Source organism: Carlito syrichta, unplaced genomic scaffold (genome assembly GCF_000164805.1).
Source record: "Carlito syrichta isolate Samal-C Ts95f unplaced genomic scaffold, Tarsius_syrichta-2.0.1 Scaffold316251, whole genome shotgun sequence".
NCBI lineage: Eukaryota > Metazoa > Chordata > Mammalia > Primates > Tarsiidae > Carlito > Carlito syrichta.
In genome coordinates, this window is record NW_007260347.1 from 364978 (window position 1) to 389295 (window position 24318).

The following is a 24318-nucleotide window of genomic DNA, read 5'->3' on the forward strand; positions in this document are numbered from 1 at the left end:
TAGCTTTTTTTTTTTTTAAAGCAAATATTCTTAATGAGAGATTAGACTTTCTCCCCATTACAGTGAGTCAGTCTCCATGTGTGGAGAGGAGCGTGCAGGGTAGTCTTAGAGAGTGCTGCCCCAGAATATCCCCAGCCCTCCTTAGCACCAAGGGTCCTGTTTCTCCCCTGATGCCAGGAACTTGATGCCAGACTGCAGTACCATCAGCATCTGGCTCGCCCTTACTGTAGCTGAAAATTCTCCTAGATCCAGGGTACCTGCCCTCGTTTAGTTCTCCAGGAGGCCAGAGGCAGGCCTTATTGGACAGGTAAGCAAATGGACACATTCTTTTCCGGGAGTTCATCTTTGAAGGTGAAATGCCTATGGAGTGAGAATAGCGTTTGGTATAGTTAACCCCAAAACCATAGATAATACAATAGTATAGTTGGTTCTGCTACAATGCAACACATTCCTAAAATCACTGCACTGTATACAAAATAGCTCAGCAAAAGTCACCTGGCTTATGGTGGAAATGCAGTTTAGTGGACAACACTCAAGGTTTGTCGGTGACACACACACAAAGATAGGGGCCTAATATAAAAACAGCAAATGCTACAGCAAATGTGACACTTTACCTGGAAAAAAGACCCATAGTGTGCCTGTGGATGTGAACATGAGAAGAGTTGTGTTCTGTGAGTTACTGTGGTGTAAAGGAGGGTTACCTGAAATTGGACAGAAAGTTGGAGTGCCAGGCATGGACAGGTGTGACTCATTCCCCGAGTGACCTGAGGTGTCCTGCAGGTGGTTGAGGTATGTGTTGTATGTGTGTTTTGCGTATTTCTGTGTAGCTAGGTTCAGCTGGGTACAATTTTCTGTGTTTATTGTGTTTCTTGCAGACACAATCACGCATAAACAAATGTGAAAATCGTTTTATGCTCAGATTGTCTCTCTAATATGCACACATCAATCACATTGGAACAAATTTGTATTTCCAAAATAAGCTTTATAGCAGAGCTGGCTGTAGTTAGATTGTGAAATTGAGTCACATTTCCCTTCTTCCTTTCCACCATTATTGATTTCTTAATTTGTATTTAAGTTAAGCCCATATCAAAATGATTTTTCATACTCTGAGCACCTCAAGTATAGAGAAATCAGCCTGAGATTTTAATTTGGCTAGAAATAATCCAAGGTATTTTTTTTCCTCATGAGTATATATTGAGACCTTTACTCCATGTCAGGCACAGTGCTGGAGATACAGAGATGGGTAAGGTGTAATGCTTATCTTCAGGAGCTTGGAGTCTCATTGGACATTTTTCAAAGTATAAATCTGAATATCTTTAGTGGGTCTTCTTAGGGGGCAGATGAACCAAAATTTGTATTGCTTTGTGAACACACTAGTACGTATCTGTCCCCACCTCCATCTTCTGCTTCCTTGTAAATATAGATGGGAGTAAAGAACTTGCATAGAGGAAACACAGAAATATTGACTTCCATGTGGAAAATATGTAAATTTGAAAAAGACCCAAGAGATTTTCTGATTCAACCCCTTTCATTTGACTAATAAACCCAGTGGTCACATGTTCACCATAGATTGGTAAATGAAGGGGAAAAAAACAAATGTCATAGTAATGAGAGCAGCATTTTCTCATTTTTGTTAACTTCTGTCCTCTGCACATGTTTGTATGTATTCCTTGTATAAGCATAGATGATGTGGAAAGATCTCCCATATTGTTAATATTAGTTACCTCAGGGGACAAGGGAAATCTTATTAACTTTCTCTTTATACATTTTTTATTGTTTGGTTTGTTTTAAGAATCATGTTTTACTTTTTTAATTAAAAAATCTAATAAAGTAGGAAATGAATAAATAATAGTAATAAAAAATATCCTCAGGGCTCTGAGCTGGTTTCAGTCTTTCCAGTAGCCTGGGTAGTGAAAGCTGAATGTAATGTGTCAGGTGTGTACTGCCCAGCAGGACTGAGCTGATTCTGTAACCTCAGCACTCAGTTGTTGGGGTTTCTGTGTTTATAGGCATTAACACCTCAAAGTCTTTCTTGCATCTGTTACTCTTGGCACACTCTGCTCTAGATAATCATTTTGGGCCAAGTGTCTCTCTGTTAGATTTCATCTTGTTGTTGTGGAAACCAGTATTTATCACAGGTAAGAATTGGCCTTGAATTCAGGTCATCTGGTTACAGATCCTAACTACCTCTGAAAGCTTCGACAAGTAACTTGTCTCTCCAAGCTTCGGTTTTCTCGTCTCTAAAACAGCAGCAGTCACAGAGTTGTGAGGTTTCAGTGAGCTGCCATACATTAGGACACTTACTGGCACCTGGTGAAATAGTGAGAATGTGGTCAGTATTAGCTGTTACTCCGGATACATCAACCTCAGCTCACATGGTCCATCCATTGGCATGTTAATGAGATAGTTTTGGATCTCAAATCTCCTTTTAACCAAACTCACATCCCTCCCTTTCATAAACCAGTCAGTCTTCCAAACTTTCCTCACAAAATCCCCAATCAGTTTCTGTCTCATTCCACAGGTCCCTTCACCGATGTTGTCACCACCAACCTAAAGCTTGGAAACCCGACAGACCGAAATGTGTGTTTTAAAGTGAAGACCACAGCACCACGTAGGTACTGTGTGAGGCCCAACAGCGGGATCATCGATGCAGGGGCCTCAATTAACGTATCTGGTAAGTTCTGAGACTTGAGGCCAGAGGGTGGGCTCAAAAGGCCCCTAGAACCAGTGAGTTTTCTTAATTTGCAGTATAGCACATTAAGACGATAGACTTCTCTCCTCCTCCCCCCAACCCTCCACTTCCTGACTGAAAAGCTTAGTGGGTCCCACTCACCTTTTGTTTTTCCATAATTAACGCCTCTTTCTTTTAATGTTTACAGCCTTTGTCCCTCAGTAGTTAGAGCAACATTGCAGTGGTAACTTTAGACTTTACTTCAGAACCAGTTTGGTTTTCACTCCCTTGAAATTAAATCCGCCCTTTGGCAATAAATAAAAAAGGGCTAAACAAACTTAATTTTACTTTGTGGGAGAAAGCTAAATGAAGTTATTTTCTTATTTAAGCTAAATGATTTCTGACATTAAGCTCATGTCATTTCCAATGATTGGTCACTGCACTTTACTGATTGTGAACCGCTAGGGGAGATGAGGGCTGAGGAAATTGGAATATATTCAAGGGTGTCAGTTTGGTACATGTCTGATGGGTTTTTTCCCCTTCTGTCTGAGAGTGCATCTATTTTCCAAAGTCCAACCTTTGAAAAGATGCTGGTGAAGTGCCCAAATTGAGAATTGGATTTCAGAATTAAGGAGATGTAAGTGATGGTTTGGAGTTTAAATGTATTTTAGAAATGGAATAAACTTTTAGCTCATTAGAACTTCTGAAGCTAAGGAGGAGCTGTGGGGGAGTGTGTATATATCCTTTAAATATCAGGTGACTCAGTGTCACAGAGGCTTCTGCATCAATAGAAGCTACTACTCATTTGAAATAAGTACCTATCTTGCTTTTTCCATGATAGATTTTGACTGTGATACATTTGGCTATTCATTTGACACCTGAAAGAAAATGATTCACCTCTTTGGAAAGATATAAGGTGTTTCATTATCTGATCATTTCTGCAAACTCTTATTCCCTGCTTCCGTTGGTTTCTCTCATTATGGTGCGCCCACGCCAGCTCTCCCCCTGGGCTTCTCTCTGAGTCTGCAAGACCTATCTGGACTCTTGAGTCAGGTTATTATCCAGGAAAAGTCAAGAGGGTGGATGCCAGCATTGATTGAGGGCCTCCTGTGTGCCGGACGTGCACATATGCTGTCTCACGTCATCCCTGTTATCTGCCCTGTGAGGGATGGGTTGACACCTCTGTTTTACTAAGGAGGAGACTGGTGCCGTGAGGTTACGAAGCTAGCTCGTGACAGAACCAAGATGTGGAGCATCCTGTCTGGCTGTGAAGCCCATGCTCTTTGAACTGCAGAATACTGGAGAAAGGAAGGGACCTGGGATGTTGGCATTTCTGTATTCTCACGATCCGTATGATTTAAGTTTTTTCCATCAAAATCAAGGGCAGCTGAAATCTTTTATTTCCTCTCTTTTCCCACTTTTCTCCTCTTGATTTCCTTATCTATATCAGATTTGAGCAAGGTTGTCAGTAGATGAAAATTACCCATTTTCACAGTAAATATAGGGGAAGCAATATGGTTTTCTGAATAAAATAACCTCAGTAGGTAGTTGTACAGTGTAAGTGTGCTCTCTCATATTAAGTATAAATATATGTGTATGTGTGTCTCAGAAAGGTCCATTCCTCCACCATCATAGGACCTTCTTTTTAAAGCAATAATTAACTCTGGGCATTTGCTTTGAATTACGATTCTTACTTAAGGAAGACCGAGGTTTTGTGGTTGTGGCCTTCCTTTTGCAGATAAGAAAGAATTATTTAGGCAAAAAGCAGTTGCATAATAAAATGTCCATGGGTTGCATGGGTGGTCATGTCATAGCTGGTATTTGAAGCCAGTGTCTTGGTTCCTGATCCTCGCTTCTTCTGTTATATTAAGCTGCTTCAACAGTGTTTGGGGATGGTCCCACTTATGAATGGATATATAATGTATAGTACCATCTTCTCAAAATTTCAAGTATTTAGGCAAAAAGTAGTTGCATAATAAAATGTCCATGCATCTTCAAACTTTCTTCCTAGATGAGACAAGATCATATTTGCACATGAGAGAGGCACTTTTGTTTTTGCTTGCTTTTTCTCTCAGTGCTTGAGGGGATCTTGGATGGAGCCAGATGTCATTGCATTTCCAGGACAGCCTCAAGACGGCAAAGGAGGCTTCCCCATTTGTTGCAGGTGATGTGCTAAGGGGCCACTGCACCATTTATTAGATATGCAGACCTTGGGATAAAAAGTACACTACCCTTTTCCAGGGAGTTCTCTTGGAATGCAGCTATATGGTGACATCCTGATGAGTTCGTAGAGTCCCCAGAAAGAGGAGTATACCAGTGGACAGATAGTACAGATTATCCAAAGACCAGCCTTCCCTTCTCCCAGGTGTACATGGTCAAGCTTGGCTTCACCCACCCTGTTCAAAGATCAGTGGATTTGAGGTCAGGAAATCTGAGCAAGAAGCCCAACTCTGCTATTTAACCAGTTGGCTTATTTTTGGCCAATCTGCTAACCTCTCTAGGATCTAGTTTTCTCATTTGTAAAATGGAGAGAATAGTGTCTATGTCACAGAATATTTACAAATACTGGGTAACTGAAAGCATTGTGTATCAGTGGGATTGTGTTATTCTTACTGGATTTCACCAAAACTGGCTAGTTTTTTTTTTTTTTTTTTAATGAAAGTGGATTATCTAATATTTGAATTGCTTTCTAAGAAATAAATCCATATTTTTTTAATGTATGGCTCTCTCCTAATTTTGAGAAGAAATTTGTGTTTTTTCTTTTTTCTGTAATATGCATTTGTTTTATAGTGAAAGACTGCTAGTACATTTCAGGTGTAATCTGTAGGAAGGTGGCCATCAGATCAACTTAAAATATTACCGGTATTGCCCTGCCTGTCATCCAGTGTTCCAGCACACCTGAGAAGGGCATGACTATTATGCTTTTCCCAGTTCTGAAAACTCTTGGGATGTGCTAGCTATTAAGGAAGGTTGTAACTCATTCTTTTAAAGAGACAGGACAGGAGGGAGGGAAGGAGAGAGGAAGGAACAGGAAAGTAGGGGGGAGAGGGAGGTAGACATGGTGATGATACTCACCCATGGAGCTGGCCCCAGAAGGGCCAAGGTTTTGAAGGGACACAGATCCAGGTTGAGACTGGAGAGCTAGCTATCCTTCAGACATTCCCTGTGAAGCTCTTCTTACCTTTCAGGTTAACATGCTATTATGCTTACATTATGCTTCAAAAGTTCAGGCTCTGACCCATCATTCTGTTTTTTTCAGAACATGGCAAATCACTTGTAGGGTCCTTAAAAAAAATTCTCCCTTTAATACATTTAGATGGTAAGGTAACAGTTGGATACAGGCATAACCTAAACTTCTGTGTCAGTAGACTGTAATGTGTGGTCCTTCCCAGAGAGTGGCTTTGGGATCTGGTCCTTGACTCTAGGATTTGGATCCTCGACTCTGTACTTCACATAGGAGCTCATCTCATCTCTTTTTACTGTAGCCCCTCTGGAGCCATGCCTGTAGGTGAGGCAGCGTGGTTAGGGAGGGGTGCAGGGGCTTTCTGTTTGCATTGATTGGTCCAGAATGCCATGTTTTTGGCCCCTTGTTCTCTGATACATACTGTGGACTAGAGATGATTTAGAATTATTCAAATCTAGATCTCAGCAAAATAGGCACACTGAAATGGAGATTGGAGAAGAGGAGATTGGATTTTCCCCCCCCGAGATTTCAAATGCAAGGAAAATAGAACTTCTTGAATTAATAAATTGTTTGAGGCAGTGTGGGATTTCTCCATTTGTTCTAGCTTTACAAAATTAAGTCTATTTTCTGAACCGTATGGTGGGAAAATAGGAAAATATTTTTAAGGTAGATAATTTCTGAAAATGTCTTTGTAGTAAGCTCTTAGTGGTTGTGGATTTTTTTTTTAATACTGCAGTTTAATAATGAGGGAGTTTTCCATTAATATTCTAAACCATGTTTGCCAGCGGATACAGCAGGTGAAGTGATAAAATTATGGGCCCATCAAAAATACTTACGCTTCCTGTAATATGATATTAGGTTTAATATTTTTATAACCTTCACTGAATTCTAATTTCACTAAAGTAGCAAGCACGCTTCCATTTGCAGTTCAATTATGCACATTGGTTGCCTGTGTACCAAGCAAATTAGAAATGCAAAATATCTGTGTGTGGGGGCATTGGAAAGCGTCATTAAAGATACCAATATTTAGGTACAGATACACTTTGCTAAGTGTACCCTGGGAATTGAAATGAATTAAAGACAAACAAACACAAATCTCCCAGTGTCTGAGTCTGTATTTTAAATGAGAATTCAGAGAATTAAGGAGTATCCACGCCTGACACATAACCCTTTTCAGTCATATTTAAAGCATAAAGTTTTTCTGGTAAAATCCTGTGGACGAAGAATGAGTATCAGTAACTCTTCCCTGGATGGAAACATTGGTCAATTCATGTAATGGGGCAGTACTGCAATTGATAATTAACCCTTTTGAGATTTTCCTGACTCAGTTTACTATGGCTATTTGGTGGCCCTGGACTTGCCAATGCTGGATGTCAGCTTTCTGACTAGCACCAGAGTATAAGTGCACAGAGCCTGTAGACAAAGAAGTTGAATATTTATCCATCAGATGCGCTTCGGGCTTTTGGGCTTCTTAACAGCAACATTCTTCTTGTTGGATCGTTTGCTTTGGAAGTCTCTGATAAGCGAAACCTTTTTATAAATGGTTTTCATGAACCAGGCTTATTACTCTCAGATAAGAACAACTCACATTTATACTTAAAAGATGTCTTTAATCTTTTTTACCAGATGAGATTCTGGCTAAAAAAAAAAGAGGGAAGAAAATGTAAAGGTTTTCAAAGGTTTTTTTTTTTTTAATTTACTGTAATATGTAGACTACTTAAGCATCCTTTGTTTTATGAGGACTTCGGTTACCTTGAGTGCACCTCACTTAGCTGAACGTAGTGTCAACTCTGCAGCATGGTTAAGAAGCAAAAAGTAAGCAGAGTTTTAGAGCTGCCAAAAGTGATGATTTTTTCACTCATTACAGTTCCTTGCATATGTACACATTCACTGGCTCTCCAGCCTTCAGTCTTGCCCCGTCTATTCTTTATTTTTTCAGCTGGAGCCTCACCCTGTCATCCAGGCTATAGTGGAGTGGCATACTCCTGGCCATCGCAGCCTTGACCTGGGCTCAGGTGATCCTTCCACCTCAGCCTTCCAAGTAGCTGAAACTGCAGGCATGAACCACCTCACCCAGCTAATTTTTTTGATTTGTTGTAGAGATGTGGTCTTACCATGTTGCCCAGGCTGGTCTTGAACCCCTGGACCCAGGCAGTCCTCTCACCTCCACCCCCGCAAAGTGCTGGGATTATAGACGTGAGTCACCATGCCCAGCCTGCTCTTACTTTAGACCTATTGTTAACCCTGTTCTGGTTTCTAGCCATCACAGACCAGAAGGAAAGGTAAGGGCTGCAAAGACAGCCCTGTTGAAAGCAGCAGATGTGACAGGACATAGCTGAGGTGGTGATGGCTGGGCCAACCTCACAGATAACAAGTGTGAAGAAAGCACAGTGGGGACCCTCAGGGCAGGCTGTTCTCCAGGCTCCAGGGGGGTCACTCCCAGGAGACAGGGCTCTGGGGTTCTCTAAGATAGTCATAGCATGCATGGTACGAGAGGCCCCAGCAGAGGCTGTGTTGTATCATATTATTAAGTGTTAATAGGAGACAGAAAAGCATGTTGGATTTTGAAAAAGATTTATAGTATAAAAGGTTTTGTGTTTTTTTTTTTTAATGAAGATGAGGTCTTTGTTATGCCTAAGCTGGTCTCTGATCCCTGGCTGAGGCAGTCCTCTTGTATGGGCATGAATGGATGAGGGAGTTCCAGCAGGGGCTTGGTGATAGGAATTACCACACAGTTCAGGCTCTCCAGGTGTGGGCCCTGGCCATCAGCATCAGCTGCACCTGAAAACCTGTTCTCAGTCGCACTCCAGTCCCGCTGACTCATTATTTATTTGTTTGTTTATTTATTTATTTAGTCGGAGTCTGACTCTGTTGCCCAGGCTGATGTGCAGTGGCACGCTGCTTACAGCCACCACAGCCTCGACCTGCTGGGCTCAGGCAGTCCTTCCGCCTCACCCTTCCAAGTAGCTGGAACTACAGGCATGCACCTCCATGCCTGACTAACTTTTTGATTTACTGTGGAGACGAGGTCTCGCCAAGTTATCCAGGCTGGTCTCGAACCCCTGGACTCAGGTAATCCTCTCACCTCAGCCTCCCAAAGTGCTGGGATCACAGGCTTGAGCCTCCTCACACAGCATATTTATTTATTTTTAAAGGTAGGTCTTGCTCTGTCGCCCAGACTGGAGAGCAGTGGCATAATCAAATTCCTGGGCTCAAGTGATTCTTCTGCCTCAGCCTCCTAAGTAGCTGGGACTACAGGTCCCATGGTGTGCCACCATGACTGGTTATTCCCGATAGAGTACTATTCGTAGATTAAGCCCTGGAAGATAGGGTGTAAATGGATGTGAGAAGGGGACAGTCAAAAGGAATGTATCAGGTAGGGTTTATTGCTAAGAGGAGGCTTTGGTGATGACAAGAAAACATCGTTCAGTAAGGATGTAGGGACATGATGTGTGGCCTGTGGATGTACACAGCTGTTGGACCAGAAGGAGGCCTGTCGTTGGGAGATACCAGGAAATCTAAGGAGGACCAGAGGGTAAAGAACTGAATGGATTGTCTTTTCCTTGGGACTTTTTTTATAGGAGGTTTTTGATCTGAGGAATTAATGCGATATGAATAGGGTAATAGGGGAGATTACATTTCTTGGGTTTATAGGGACTCTGCAGGGTAGCTTGGATAGGAAGGAAACTGGGAGAAAGTTGAAAACATTTCCTAGTTGGGAGAAATTTAGAAGTAAGTCTGTGGGGCCTGAGCTGAGATTGTGGGACATATCAAATGTGGAGAGAGACATTTAGAAGATAAGATTCTGAGATTAAAAAAGAAAAGAAACGTGTGCCATGGTGCCTGTTAGACTTTTATTTGTTTGCTGTTACCTTATGATTTAGATGAAAATGATCTATGACTTGCTTGGGTTCTTGGAAGCAATATTTATGCTGCATTTAATCAAGCTATCATTTCTCCATGGGATGTATATATATTTTAGGTAGCATATATTCTGCATTTCATTTTCATTGAGGAAAGTCTGAGTTTATTGATCCAGTGTTTTATGACCCCAAAGGCCCTTTCTTAACAGGATCTCACGTTTGCAATCTGTAATACAACAGACATTGTATCATAAAGTGTTAATGTGGGTGAGTAGTGACCCAGTCTCCAGGCTGTCTCCTGGTAACAGGCTTCTTTTTAATGTAGTATTAGCAGATACATTTTAAAAGTAGGATAGATGGTTCATTTAAGAGGGTTTTGTCATCAGTGTCTCTGGTATTCAAGTGAAGTAAATTAAGTTAATGGGAAGCTCTTTTATAGCCTGTCATGGAAAAAAAGTACGTAATTTCTGTCACAATTTGCATGTATGGAGCTGAAAGAACAAATGATTAGCAACATTTATTCTGTCATATTCTCATAAAGTCCCAGCTGATACAGTAGAGCAACTTGAATTTGATGTGAGATGACGGTAGCTGAAAAATACAAACTTTTTGACATGGGTTAGGGCCGTGTTAAGCAGGATATGGACACTGAGGTCCTCCAAGGGTCTGTGAAGTTTCACAGGGACTCAGTGACCTCTTCCCTCTGGCTTGCTGATTTGGGAGCTCACAAGCCAAGGAAAGCTGGTGGGTGGCGAATACCTTCACTTGCTGCTCCAGGTGGGAGGAGAGTTTTTGTAAAGGGCAGGAGCTGAATGCCCACTGTACACCTAGAGCTTCCGGAAGGTTCTCAAGCTGGTAAGGTACCGTGTTTATTCCCAGTGGAAAGGTTTCCACTTGCCAGCCTTACCAGGGTGTTTAGGCATCTGCTTTTGCAGAAGTGCTGTTTACCTGCTGCCTCAGGCTGTCTCCAGTGCCTCCTTACAGGTAGTGTTTACCACTAGTACCCACTGCTTTGTGTGCTTGAATTCCTGGTTTCGTCTTCTCTCCTGCCCTGTCACATGGTTCTTCCAGATCTACATTGTGGCTACTTAACAGAGAGAATTTTCTGGGCCTGGATTTGTGCTGGTGACATGAGAGTGGGTCTCAGCGCCCTTCTGTGGAGATAGATAGTTGCAGAATCATTTGACTAGAGGAACACAGGGAGCCCCAGTCCCCTTTGTAAGTGACGTGTGCATGCATATAGGCTTCTGTTCCCACCGGAGGGCCCGATACATCCTGAAAACTCAAGGTGTGGTTGGTGGCAGTCTCCTTTCTCTTTTTAAACTGAAGATTCTCCACTACACCAACCCACTAGTATGTCCACTTGAATTATTTAACCATGTCTGAACTTTTTGAAATTTTTTTCACTGAAATACATCAGTCTCTCCTGTACTTTGAATGGATCTTGTAGTATTATGCATGAATTGTTTAACAAACATTATCTGAGTTATATATATTTTCCAAATGTTGATATGTTTTCTTGTATGATACCAGAAAATCACATTCTTCACTGTTCCCACTGATCTCATCAGAAAAGTCTTTTAAGTGTTTGCTTGAAGTCCTGTATTTTATCACTTGGCAACAAGGACTGTAAGTTGTTTTCCTTGAAGTGACAGGCTTACTTCATTCATTTTCAAGAAGATATATGCTGTGTACATGGTTCTGAGTAACCAGAGTTTGTCTGTCATTCCTTCAAGTAGAATTGCATTACACTAGAAAGCATGGGGTTGAGCACAGAAATGCCCTTTTTTGGAAAGAGTGTTAAAAAGATACATTGTCAGGGTTGAAATTTAGCAAAATGAATACTTTTTATTGCTTCAGGAATATTTTTACAGGAAATTGGCTTTTTTCCCCAGCTGAGAAGGGTATATAGTGTGTTGTTCAGCAATGATGGGTACCCTTGGACTCCAGGACCTTGGTCTGCACTAAGGCATCATCATTGCTTTTGCACAGTGGAAAAGGCGTGTCATGTCTTGGTATTATTACTACCGTAGTTTTGACTTCATGGACTCACCTGATGGGGGGAATCTTTGGGGTCAGAGAACTTGGATGTGTAAGTAAGGCTGACTATGGAGTCACAGCCAGGTTGGAGCCTGGTGCTCCTGTTTAATATGCTGGCCATGGGACCCAAGTGAGCCACTTCACCTTTCTAAGCCCTTTTATTTTTACCTAGAAAATGGGCTTCGTTGATGGATTGTTGTGAGGATTAAATGGGAGAACCTGTACCTAGTACATAGTAGGTACTAGTAGGCACCAGTAAAGGTTATTTTCCTCTCTCCTTCTTGGGGCATTGTGAAGGTATTGGAGAAGGGACAGGAGAGGGATTGATGGGAGGGATGAAAAGGAATGACCTGGGTTGCCCTGGCACACTGAGAACCTAGGCAGAGTTCCAGACAGGTGCTCTTGATTGCATTTTCTTACTTGTCCTGCCTCTAGGAAGGTGAGGAGAATGGGAAGAGGAAGGAAGGGGCAGAGCTTCCTGTTTATCCCGAGATATGTTCTGTTCTCTAGACCCATCAGTCCTGTGTTTCATTTCAAGAACTAGCTTCTCTAAAAGTTAGCCTTGTCTGTGGATTGCTGTCATCTGAGCATCAGGGCTCTGTGTTCATCTTCAGAGCTCTCCAGAGTGGTGGACTAGGGGTGAGACCACAGTTGTTCACAGCCGGGAGAATGAATGCTCAAGGGTGAGGCAGTTTTCATGACTAAATCTGTACCCTCCTGAAAATCTAAGGGTAGCCTAGGTCAAAGTTCTCTTCCCAGACTGAAAAATGCCAGAGCATGATTTTTTCACAGCCATGCAAGACTTGAAATTCTTAAAACTCAATTGACTTTAATTTTAAAAAGTGAACAGTAATATAACTGTAGCTTCAATATTATATTCCAGCTCCAAAAAAGGCTGACAGTTCCCGTTCAAGAAAGATCACAGTGCATGCGAAGACACTGACTCTTTAGTTTATAGTGTTTGTCCTCCCTGTTGCAATCCTGGGGTTGGGAAAAAGAAAATAAAACCATGTTGGGAATTTAGCTTTCACAAGGGTCCACAGTTTTGACCTGCTGGTCTGTTCATTTATCCCTGAGATTAAGACTCAAGCCCAGGTAGGTAATGGTGTTCCAGATATGTCTACAGGAAAGTTCTTGCCAGCTCAGTGATGCCAGAGGTAGAGTTGAGTTTATAAAAGGTTTGAATCTAGAATTTACTTAGTTTTGTCCTGGAGAAGTCTCCCAGCAAGCCTTTTGTAGCTCAGAGCACTCAGATAGGTGTTGTAACTAGCAGAGCTATCTGGGTAACGATCATTTCAGTCCAGTGCATGACTGTTTTAATGGACTTCTCTGCCCTAGTATGGAAGAGACCCTGCATCCTTCAAACAGATGGGAGAAAGTAGTGTTTCTGTTCCCTGTCATTGATGGCTCCGTAAGCTGTTACCCGGGGGCTGGATGCCTGATAGAAACCCTGCTCATGGCTGTGGTCCGTGTGGTGGGAGGGGCTCTGGGCTGCAGTTGGAGTCACGAGGTCTTGGCTCTCTGTGCCAGTTTTGTTGCTTCCTAATGTTGTGACTTTGAGCCATTTCACTTTGTGGAGTCCCAGTCTTTATCTGTTAGACTAGTGCTACCTAGCCTTCACCTTCTTGCAGGGGATGACTGGTTGTACGACTTTAGAAAGGAAGTACCTGGGAAGCCCTAAGATGGGGTCTGAGGCAAGAAAATGCTGATGGAGCCTAGCAGTAAGGTGGTGGAAGCCCTGCTGATGGCCAGGATGGACTTGTGCTGTCAGAGGACAAGGTGTCTGGTATCTGTGGTAGCTGCGAGCATGGGCTCTCCAAGCAGACTGCCTGGGTTTGAGTCTTACTCCTCCACAGTGTGACCTTGAGCAGGTTACTTAACCTCTTTGTGCCTTGATTTTTTTTTCTGAAAAATAGATATAATAGCACCTCTCCCCCCATAACAGTGCCTGCCTCTTAAGGATTTCCAGATAATAATAGACCTAAAGTCCAGAGCCCAGTGTCTGGCACATGGAAATAGTCCACATTCACTGTTCTGTTTAAGGCCATGGTAGGCTTTTTCTACATGTGAAGTTATATTTCAGGGAACTTATGATGTGTGGTTTAGCCAAAGCCTTGTAGCAAATAATGTATTTTACAGCAGACGTCATTTAACAGAAGTAGCCCCTGGTTTACTCCAGGAAATAGACTGAAGGAAGCCAGTCGGGGTGTGAAGGCACCTCCCTCAGTGCAGTGGATTTGACTCATACCCAGGGCCCTCTGAGATCTCCAGGTTCTTAGGGAAGAAGAGAGGGTGTAGGCTGGTCTTGTTGTTTCCCCTGCTATATGAGTGTCCTGGTTGTGAAAAATTTCTACCATTCTATAGGCAAAATTGTATTTCAAGCATTACTTTGATTAGCTATATGGGAAATGAAGTGTAGAGAAGCTAAAATGGTTCCTTAAACATTCTGAAATGTCTTGGATTATTCTATTTTAGTTCCTGAAAAGATCACCTGGATATGTTTTCTTGAGCAACACAGGCAGATGATGTTTCTCCCCAGCTGGCCAATTCTGTAAGGCCTGCAGCAGATGTTTAGGGCAGATTCATGGTAGGAAGTGTCAGTGCACTGGGAACCAGAACACTGAGTCCTAAGCCCTCCTCCCACCTCTGCCCCTGCCTGTTGTCTGACTTCAGACAAGTCCTCGAACCTCTCTGGACCTTAGGTTGGTGACCTGCAAAATGGAGTAGCTGTCAGTCATCTCTCCTTGCTCACTTCCCCAGGGGCGTCCTGAGGCTGGAGAGAAGCTGGTCACCTGCTCTACAAGCACAGTGCGAGTCCTAGCATAGCAGATGCGCCGATAACCAAGCCTGACCCTCCTAATGCGCTATTTTCTTTCTCAGTGATGTTACAGCCTTTCGATTATGATCCCAATGAGAAAAGTAAACACAAGTTTATGGTTCAGTCTATGTTTGCTCCAACTGACACTTCTGATATGGAGGCAGTAGTAAGTACTGAATGCTTCTTATTTTTTTCGGTAATAATAATAAAAAAAAACCAATTAGGTATGGAATTGTGGGTGCATGCGTTTCAAAATGTGTCAAAATCATTTAAAGGGGAATGGTGTTTTCAAGGAAGTTTGCACTTTGACTACTTTCCTGAAACTTTGATTAATTTTAACATTTATACAAATTTCTAATATACTGTTCTTTTCTGACTTTTATAAACTCTATTTGCTTCAGCAGTTCCTTGCTCTGATGGATTGTATCTTGAAGGTTTGGGGATTTCTTCCCCTTTCCCTTCTCCCTTCTCCCCACAGAAAAGAGTGCTTTTCATTACAGGGACTGTTTCTTACCTTGTCATTCTCTTTTATTTTCTGGAACACAATATGTCACTTCATGTTAATTCATGTGGTCAAGGAAACATACAGCAGATACAAATGTGGAATATCCAAGAGTGTATTCGGTTTGGCTTTTGCTGCATGGCGTTAGTGAAAAGAGCATGGGCTTGGATGACCTGGTTTCAAAGCTGAGTTCTGTCTTTTACTAACACTGTGGCCTGGAGCAAGTTTCATGAACTCTCCTGAGGTTTTGGTCATCTGTAAAATGGGAATAAAAATGCAGTTGGCACGGTTGAGAGGATGTTGTGCCGTGCGTGAGGGCCTGGTCCAGTGTCAGATACTTTCCAGGCACTGCATGTACAGTAGAGGGTCATTTCACTTCCTTGTGTGATTATTACTATAACAGTTAAATTTTTGTACAAAATGTGCATTGTAGGAAATTTTAAAACATACAAATGACAAAAAATAAAACCCAAAGTGACTCGTAATTCTTTTATACTAGGTCCAACCACTGCTAATGAGAGCCTGTGCTTTTTCTTTATTTTTAAGTATTTTTCTTTTTCGTTTTATATCTAGAAAGTTGAAAAGAATAGCATAGTGGCCACTAACCTTCGCCTGGACTTACCGTTTGTTAACATGTTGCCACATATGCTTCCTCTGTGTCTTAAATTTTCTGAACCATTTGAATGTAAGACGCAGACTTTATGATACTTTACCCCTAAATACTTCAGAACAAGGACAGTATCTTAGTAGCCATGATACTACTAATCATAGCTGAGAAAATTAACAATTCAGTGTTACTTATTTATTTATTTACTTATCTGTTGGAATCTCACCGCTGTCATCAGGCTGGAGTGCAGTAGCATGCTCATGGCCACTGCAGCCTCGACCTACTGGGCTCAGGCAGTCCTTCCACCTCACCCTTCCAAGTAATTGGAACTATAGGCATGTGCCACCACACCTGGCTAATTTTTTCATTTATTGTAGAGATGAGGTCTCGCCAAGTTGCCCAGGCTGGTCTTGAACCCCTGAGCTTAGGCAATCCTCTCACCTCTGTCTCCCAAAGTGTTCAGATTACAGATGTGAGCCACCATGCCTGGCAAAAGAGTTCAGTATTATTATATAATATTATGTATATGAGTCCATGTGCATCACTTTCCAGTTCCAATGATGGTTTTTAGTTGTTCTTGTTTTAGTTGGGAGTCTCAACTATTTTTTTTCAGACTATGAATTTTTTAGAGTCCAGGCCAGTTGACTTGTAGAATGCCCAGTATTTTAGATTTGTCTGATTATTTCCTCAAGATTAAATTTGGATTAAATTTAGGTTTTGGTAATAATATTCCATAGTTTATATCCTGTATGCATCACAAAGAGGCATTTCATGCCGGTGACACTGTTTGATCTCTAACTAAGATGATGACTGCCAGTTGTTTCTAGTGTCAAAGCACATTTACCCCTGTGGTTAATAGGGAATCTGTGATACTCAGAATCATCTGATAGTTTGACACCACGTGAATGTCTCCTCGCCCGCAGTCTTGGGCCTGGTGGTTTTAACATCTGGTGGTGATCCTTGCCTGATGCTCTTTGACACACGTGCGTAGACACACATACACTCAGGCGTGTATGCAGAGGAGCAGACTTCAGTGTTGCTGCAGTTTCTTCACTTGATATTCTAGACTTTTCCCTATGTAATTGAATGCTCTTCAGTATCATTTGAGTGGCAGTGTGCTATTCCATTTAATGGATCTGCCATAATTTTTGTGGCAGTCTTCTAGTATCAGAAGTATAGACCGTTTCCCATTTTTGGTACCCCTGTTGTGCTAGCTGCCTCCTGCATGGAGGGGAGGGAAGGGGGCAGTGTCTTATTTTTCTGTATCATAACCTTGCTGCTGTGCTGGTCTGTAATTCTCAGAACACCCTGGAATTCCCATCCTCTGCTGCTAAAAGGAGGTGTAAACCAGGAACGTGTTCTCCTAGAACATGGGACTTAGCTAGGAAGGTGCTCTCACCACAGACTGGAGGAGTGGGGATGGGCCCTTGGGGTGGGGGTAGGCCCTTGGGACGGGGCAGCTTAGACGCAGCCAGGATGGCAGAGGAGGGCTTGCTAGTTAATGTGCTCCCTAGGTAGTTGGCACAGTGACTCTAAAACCGCTCCCAGATAGTTTGTGCTTATGCTTGCTGAGAAGGATATGTCTTTAAGTTTTATTTATTTTCTTTTTAAACTTTTTTTCTTTGTCATAGAGACATTCTTTGCTAAGGTTTTATTTTCTTAATGAGAGCCAAAGTTATCTCAGATTATCTAGACATGGTTTAGAGAATCCTCTTTGTTCAGTGGTGGGCCCCTCTGTTCCATATGCCTCCCACAGACTAGCAATATGAGGAGCAGTGACTTACTTTGAGGAGTCAGGCAGCAAGACTTCGGGGTTTGTGAAATGTAGTACATATTCAGGAAAGCTAGTGTATTTAATCTTGTCATGTTAAAAATATTGAAATCTCAGAGGACTTAAGTTTTTTTAATATACACGAGGGCTTTCTCATTAAGAATATTTTTCTGGAAATGTCAGTTATAGGAAGAAAATTATTTTTCTAGCAGCTTTATAATATCTTGATTTTTAAATTTTAATTGTTTTAGTGGAAGGAGGCAAAACCGGAAGACCTTATGGATTCAAAACTTAGATGCGTGTTTGAATTGCCAGCAGAGAATGATAAACCGGTAAGTATGTTTACAGTTAACAATAATTGAATGTTGCGAACTGATACTCATTTGCATACCATCTCCTGCAAAACCAAGATTTAAAGTTGGCAAATTATTTTCCTCCCTCTGATGTATGAAGAAAAAGAAATAAACTTAAGTCAACAAATAAGTGATCCTTTATGAAATCAACCTTTATGAAATCAACCTTTGAAGGATTTGTGGAAAGACAACTAATTGAAACCATTTTTTCCCCTTGAAAAGTGCAACCTGATGACTGTTGAGACGTCAGAAATCTCTAAGAGTTCCTTTGGTTTCCCAAAAGGTACAGGTTGTGGTAAAACAGTGGGTAAGAATAAAACAGAGAATAATTTGCCCTTTATCATGGCACTTGATGGACAGATGGGAAGTGCTCAGATTCTATTGTTTTGCCAGGTGCCGTCCCAGCATCCTTATCCCCTTTGCTCCACCGGCCTCTCCAATCAAATCTACTTTTATATGGGGATTTCTCAACCTCAGCACATTTTGGGCTGGATAGTTTTTTGGGGGATAGGGGTGCCCTGTGTACTGCAAGGTGTTTAGCAGCATCCCAGGTCTCTACCTACTAGATACCAGTAGTACTCCTCAGTTGTGACAACGAGACATTGTGTGTCCAGATATGCCCACATGTGTCCTGGAGGGCAGTATTGCCCCCCGCATTGAGAATTATCTGACTCCTGTGCTGCCTGGGAGGGGCAGAGCAGGAAGGACACCTTCCTCCAGGTGCCACTTTCTCTTTGTGTCAACCTGCAGTGGTCCTTACTTGTAACCTGTTGAAGAAAGAAGACTATCTGAAATGCTAATTTGGATTTCCCTTCAATTTAGTGAAAAAAAAATTAATTGTATTAAAAACAGTGAGAATTTAAAACACAAGCAGAGGCCGGGCTCAGTGGCTCAGCCTGTAATCCCAGCACTTTGGGAGGCCAAGGCGAGTGGATTGCTTGAGCCCACAGGTTCGAGACCAGCCCGGGCAATTTGGCGAGACCTCATCTCTACAATAAATCAAAAATTAGCCGGGCACAGTAGCATGCGCCTTTAGATCCGGCTCCTGGGAAGACTAAGGCAGAAGGATCACCAGAGCCCAGCAGGTCGACACTGGAGTGGCTGTGAGCATGCCACTTCACTCCAGCCTGGGTGACGGAGTGAGACCTCAACTCAAATAAATAAATGAATAAATAAATAAAAATAAATAAAACACATACAGAATATGAAACTACACTGGCTATTAATAGCTGGAGTGGTAAATAGGCTGTGAAGCATTCTGTTAACATTATCCATAATGATCTTCAGGAATGTCGTTGATTTGTATCAAAACTATATAGTATTTTCTTCCTGCTCAATAATTAATTGACCACTATCATTGTCCCATTCCTCTGAAAGGATGGTAGTCATTTTTTCCCTCTTCCCAGTGTACATTCTGTTATGGGAGGGTCTATTTGGAAGGTGTGAGATGTATATTCTGGCCCCAGGCTGAATCCTTGTTTTCCAGGGCTGTACTCTTATCTGGAAAGCGAAAGTAGAGCTAGATGCGTGGTTTTCAGTTTGCTGCCTAGAACCCCAGGGCAACAATCCCCTGTTACTCTTTTCCTGGGCACACTTGAGGGCTTCTGAGTGCTCCCTTTACTGATGGAACTCTCATACCCAGTAACTCTGAAGTAGGGGGTCAGCACAATCTTGCAGGAGAAATGAGGGGAGAATGTAGCTTCTCCAGATGGATGCTTTGCAGACACTGGGCTCGTTTTACCTTCATGCTGGCTTCTGAATTCTGAGTTTGTCAGGGATATTGTCCCCTGGGTAAATGCTCCCTGACCTCCCTCCCCCACCCAGCCTGTCCTGGGGATGTTCAGATCTTGGTGGTGACAGTAATTTGTGGCTAATAATTCCTGAACTTGCTCATTTCTGCATGGCAGGAATTTGAAAGGGCAGTATGCACAGTCCCTTTTCTCTCTTTCTCTGATGTATTAGTCTCAGCCAGACTTCATGATTTGCCCTTGTCCATAATTTCTAGGGTCCAGCTGCTTTAGATTACGAAGATACCAGATAAAGTGATCCACTTTAAAAATAAATGTGACATTTTACAGTGCGGTTGAAATGCTACCATGTTTGGTGTTTGCTGGGGACTACTTTACTTTGTATAAAAAAGTCCATTATTGCATGGTTGGTGACACTTGGGCTTTCATTTATTTCTGAACAGCATGAGGTAGAAATAAATAAAATTATATCCACAACTACATCAAAGACAGAAACACCAACTGTGTCTAAGTCTCTGAGTTCTTCTCTGGATGACACTGAAGTTAAGAAGGTGATGGAAGAATGTAAGAGGCTGCAAGGTGAAGTTCAAAGGCTACGGGAGGAGAACAAGCAATTCAAGGTAATCTTAGTTTATTTTCTGATTATCTGCAGAGAGCAGGGACATTTTCACTGGTTCTTGGATAGGGGAGCTAATGAACCCCTGAATGCATAGGTGCTTTTTGTTTTTGGTATTTGCCCATTTTTCCTTCACCAGAAGAAATTTCCATAGGTTTCATCAGATTCTCATAAAGGTCATTGACTCCCCCTAAACTAAGAACCACTGTCCCTTGGGCAGAAGTTTCACAACTATTTAAACTCTTGTCACCTTAAAAAAAAAAAAATACCCGCCCACCCTCCATTAATGTAACTTGAAAATAAATTTTGAGACTCAAAGAGCAGTTTTTATTTTGAGTATGCATTTTCAAATCCCACTTTATCTCCATTCACATAGGTGAAAATCTCTCTCTCTCTTTTTTTGTTAAGAGAGTAGGTACTGGCTTTACAGTCTGTTTGAACAGGAGTATAGTTCTGATATTGGAAGACTCTAAGTAGGTCTGGGCATTTGTGGCTCATCCAACTGTTGATGTGGTGATGAGATTGGAAATGGGATACTGTCACAGTAGATGGGCACTGGAGATTGTGGAAGGAGGAGGCCAGGTCTCCAGCTCGTTGATGAGGCAGTTGGCACTGGCACTGGCAGAGCGGATTGTACTGTTGATGAAAGAAGGCAGGTGCGTTTCTTTTGGCTGTGAGGTCTGTAGGGTTGTGGAGGTGACTGTAATTCAGTTTGAACTATCTCTGAATCTGTGCTTGTCACAGCATCTTTTAGGCCTCCATTTGCTAAATGCCTCAAAGTCCCCTTCCAGCATTACAATTTAGAGTTTGTCTGTATTAGATGTGGTATTGAATATAACATTTTTGGATATCAGATTATAAAACTTTTGTTGCAGCTTAAATGTTTAGGCCTATCTGTTCTCTTTTTCTTGATCATGCTACTTAAACACATACACTCTTTAACGACTCTAGCACCAGATACACATAATGCATTCATATAAGCTAAGTTTTCCTTCTCTTTTATGCTGTCAACAAGGTGGATATAGGAGAACTGACAGAATTTGGGGAAATGTCATCATCATCTTCCTTTGCAGTAATCTTGATTTGCCTCATTCATTAAAACTTCTTTAATATGGAGTACATTGTGAAGCTGATGCTTTACTTTTTGGCTAAAAATCTAAGCCATGCCTCAGGCTTCTCTTAGAGTGTTATTTCTCTTCAGAAACAGTTCTGTGCCACTTAAAATGATAAATAGGTAGAAATAGCTTCTATATAAAGCCAATAAAATAAAAGCTGTAGTTTGCTGTGCCCATTTTTTGAAGTTAATCGAACAACACCATTAATTTGTCACTGTGCTATAATATTGGCCATGCCTCATGAGCAGAATGTCTTTAAAATATTATCAGATTAATCTTGACATTAGGAGATTCTTTATCCTGCCAAACACTGATTTCTTGTTTTGTGTTGGTTCATTCTTTCACTTGGCCAACACACTTTACTGAGGGTCTAGTGTGTACCTGGCATTGTGGATTCAAACACAAGCAGTCACTGCCCTTGAGGAGCTCTGTTGATGAGGGAGCAGGGAGAGACCCAGCCACAGACGATTACAACCCAGTGTGATACGTGTACCACAGAGACAGCAACACATTGTAGGGAAAGTCAGCTTCCTGGGCCCATCTGCTGGTGACTTCAGGTTTCCAGATACTCGGGCGACTGGGAGAGATTTGAAGGAAAAGAAGAAAAGAATGTACAACTGGTATGTGGGGGCTGAGGGATGATTAGATGGAGTAATTAGCAAGAGATCTGGCTCAGCAGATGAGTTTGGGCCAGCCTTGATGCATGTCCCTCTTCAAGGATGTGGGCTTGGCCTTGAGAGCATGGAAATGGCATTGTAGATCTACACAATAACCTGCAGCTTCTTAAGGCAGCGTGAAGCAATTAAGGCAGAGACAGTGGAGATGAAGGAAGAATCTGCATTTGTGTTCCTTACACAACACATAGCCATGTGTGGTCAAGTGTCTTTGTAAGAAAGAATGTTGCTTCTTTAGTGAGAAATCCATGCATTAAGTAGAAATTATGTGGAATGAGTATATCAGTGTCAGTCACATTTTAATATTCCAGATATATTTTGATCCAGTAGTCTGCATGTATCTCATCAAGTACCAACTATGTATGGAGCTCAGGTGTCCCACTTTGTAGAGTCTTGTGGTTTGTGTATTTGTGCTTTGGGAAATGCCTGTGATTTCAAAAGTTGATGACGACTTTATTAGGGAGGTTTGTTTATTAGGGTTAGGAAGGACACAGGAGTTGGGCTCGGATGAAGAGGAATGGCCAGGAGACATAGCCAGAAAGATGGATGGGCTGAGGGTTCCCAGGGCCCAGCTGACCCGCTTGAGAGCTTTTTTCTGTAAATCATGGGGAATCAAGGAGTGCCCTGCTTAGGTTTATGTAATTAGGAGGTAACTAGCAGCATTGTGTGAGATGGACAAAAGAAGAGAAAGGCTTCTGGCAGTATTTTCTCAGCAGCTTCAAGCCATTCCCTTCCTCTTGTAGACTTCAGTCACTCCATTTGCAAAGTGAGGTTGGACTGTATCATGTTGTCCATATCTGGGCATAAACACCCTGCTAAGCGGTATAGTGAACCTCCCCCCTTTCTCATGCTGTGCTGTCTTTGAAATGTGCGCTTACTCCTTCCTGTAGGAGGAAGATGGCCTTCGGATGAGGAAGATGGCGCAGAGCAACAGCCCCATTTCGGCATTAGCTGCAGCTGGGAAGGAAGAGGGCCTCAGCACCCGGCTACTCGCTCTGGTGGTTTTGTTCTTTATCGTTGGCGTGATTATTGGGAAGATTGCCTTGTAGAGGCAGCATGCAAAGGATGGTAAATCAGATTGACGGATCCACCATATCATGGGATTTAAATTTATCATAACCATGTGTAAAAAGAAATTAATGTATGATGACATCTCACAGGTCTTGCCTTTAAATTCCCCTCCCTGCACACACACACACAAGTACACACACGCAAATATAATATAACAATCTTTTAGAACGTTAATAATGTATAGTAAATGAATGGAGAAAAGAATGATCTTTATTAATGATGAGGGAAACCATGATTGATGCCACAATGGCATATTGTAAATGTCATTTTAAACATGGGTAGGCCTTGGTACATGTTGCTGGATTACCTCTCTCAAAACAGGACACTCTTCCTCGCCTGTTGGTGCTGGCCTGTGGGCACTGAGCCCAGTGTGGCAGGGAGCACAGTCAGCTCCCCGCAGCAGTCCCTGCCTGCCCACTCCCAGCCCAGGCTGCTCCCATGTCTTCAGTTTGTCCGAGCCATCAGCTCCTTGAGGCTCATGAACAGAGTCAGAAGTTGAAAAGAACTGCACGGTGGCAGCATCAGATGTGCTCATCATGAATGAAAGACATGTGTTGACTGATTGGCCCAGCACTTTGGAAAGACGTCAATGCCTTGTTCTCTTAAAGGGACCAAACTGAATTCCTGTTGGTTCATGTAGTGAAGTTGGACTGTTATTCAGAGATGTTTAATGCATATTTAACTTATTTAATGTATTTCATCTCCTGTTTTCTTATTGTCACAAGAGTACAGTTAATGCTGTGTGCTGCCTGATGCCAGAGGGCGTGGGTTCCTCTGTCTCTGGAGGTTCTGGGCATGTGGAGGTGGGGTTGACTGGGATGTTGGAGAAGAGCTGCCAGGAAGTGTTTTTTTTATGTCACTAAATAACAGCTGTCATAGGGAGGGAAACTCTTAGTAGTGGCAGTCAACTCTAGGTTACCCTTTTTAATGCAGAAGAGTAGTCAGTCATCTAGATTGTTCTTTTCACCACCTCTCAACCACCTTCATACTTGTAGCACACAGGCCCAAGTTTGATCCTGACCCCTTGGGGACCTGGCTTGGAGTCAGTATGAATGAATTAGGCTGCAGAAGGTTAGGAGAGAGGGCACCAGCAGCTGGGGTGGGGAGTGGGTGGTAGGAGAGACTCTTCAACTAGTCCATCTATCTAGTAGTCATTGAGAGTTTGACTGTGGATTTATTTTACACCATAAAAGACCAATCCAATTCTGTTCGACTATGTAGCATCTTGAAAAGAAAAAAAAATTAAATAAAGCCCCAAAATTAAGCATTCTTTTGTCATTTTGTT

The 24318-nt window shown here is 42.1% G+C and overlaps 1 protein-coding gene across 2 annotated transcripts in view; it reads left to right on the forward strand.

The window, feature by feature from the left end:
* Nucleotides 1–24302, forward strand: part of VAPB (VAMP associated protein B and C) — a 51281-nt gene extending 26979 nt beyond the window's left edge. Inside the window, exons 2-6 of one of the 2 annotated variants that reach the window (XM_008073985.1) lie at nucleotides 2522–2674; nucleotides 14639–14742; nucleotides 17708–17788; nucleotides 20001–20177; nucleotides 22853–24302. In XM_008073985.1, coding sequence (XP_008072176.1) covers nucleotides 2522–2674; nucleotides 14639–14742; nucleotides 17708–17788; nucleotides 20001–20177; nucleotides 22853–23011 — 674 coding nt within the window. In that variant the 3' untranslated portion in view covers nucleotides 23012–24302. The remainder of the gene's footprint in view (nucleotides 1–2521; nucleotides 2675–14638; nucleotides 14743–17707; nucleotides 17789–20000; nucleotides 20178–22852) is intronic. The other variant, XM_021706962.1, reaches the window with a different exon arrangement.
* The last annotated feature ends 16 nt before the right edge of the window (nucleotides 24303–24318 follow it).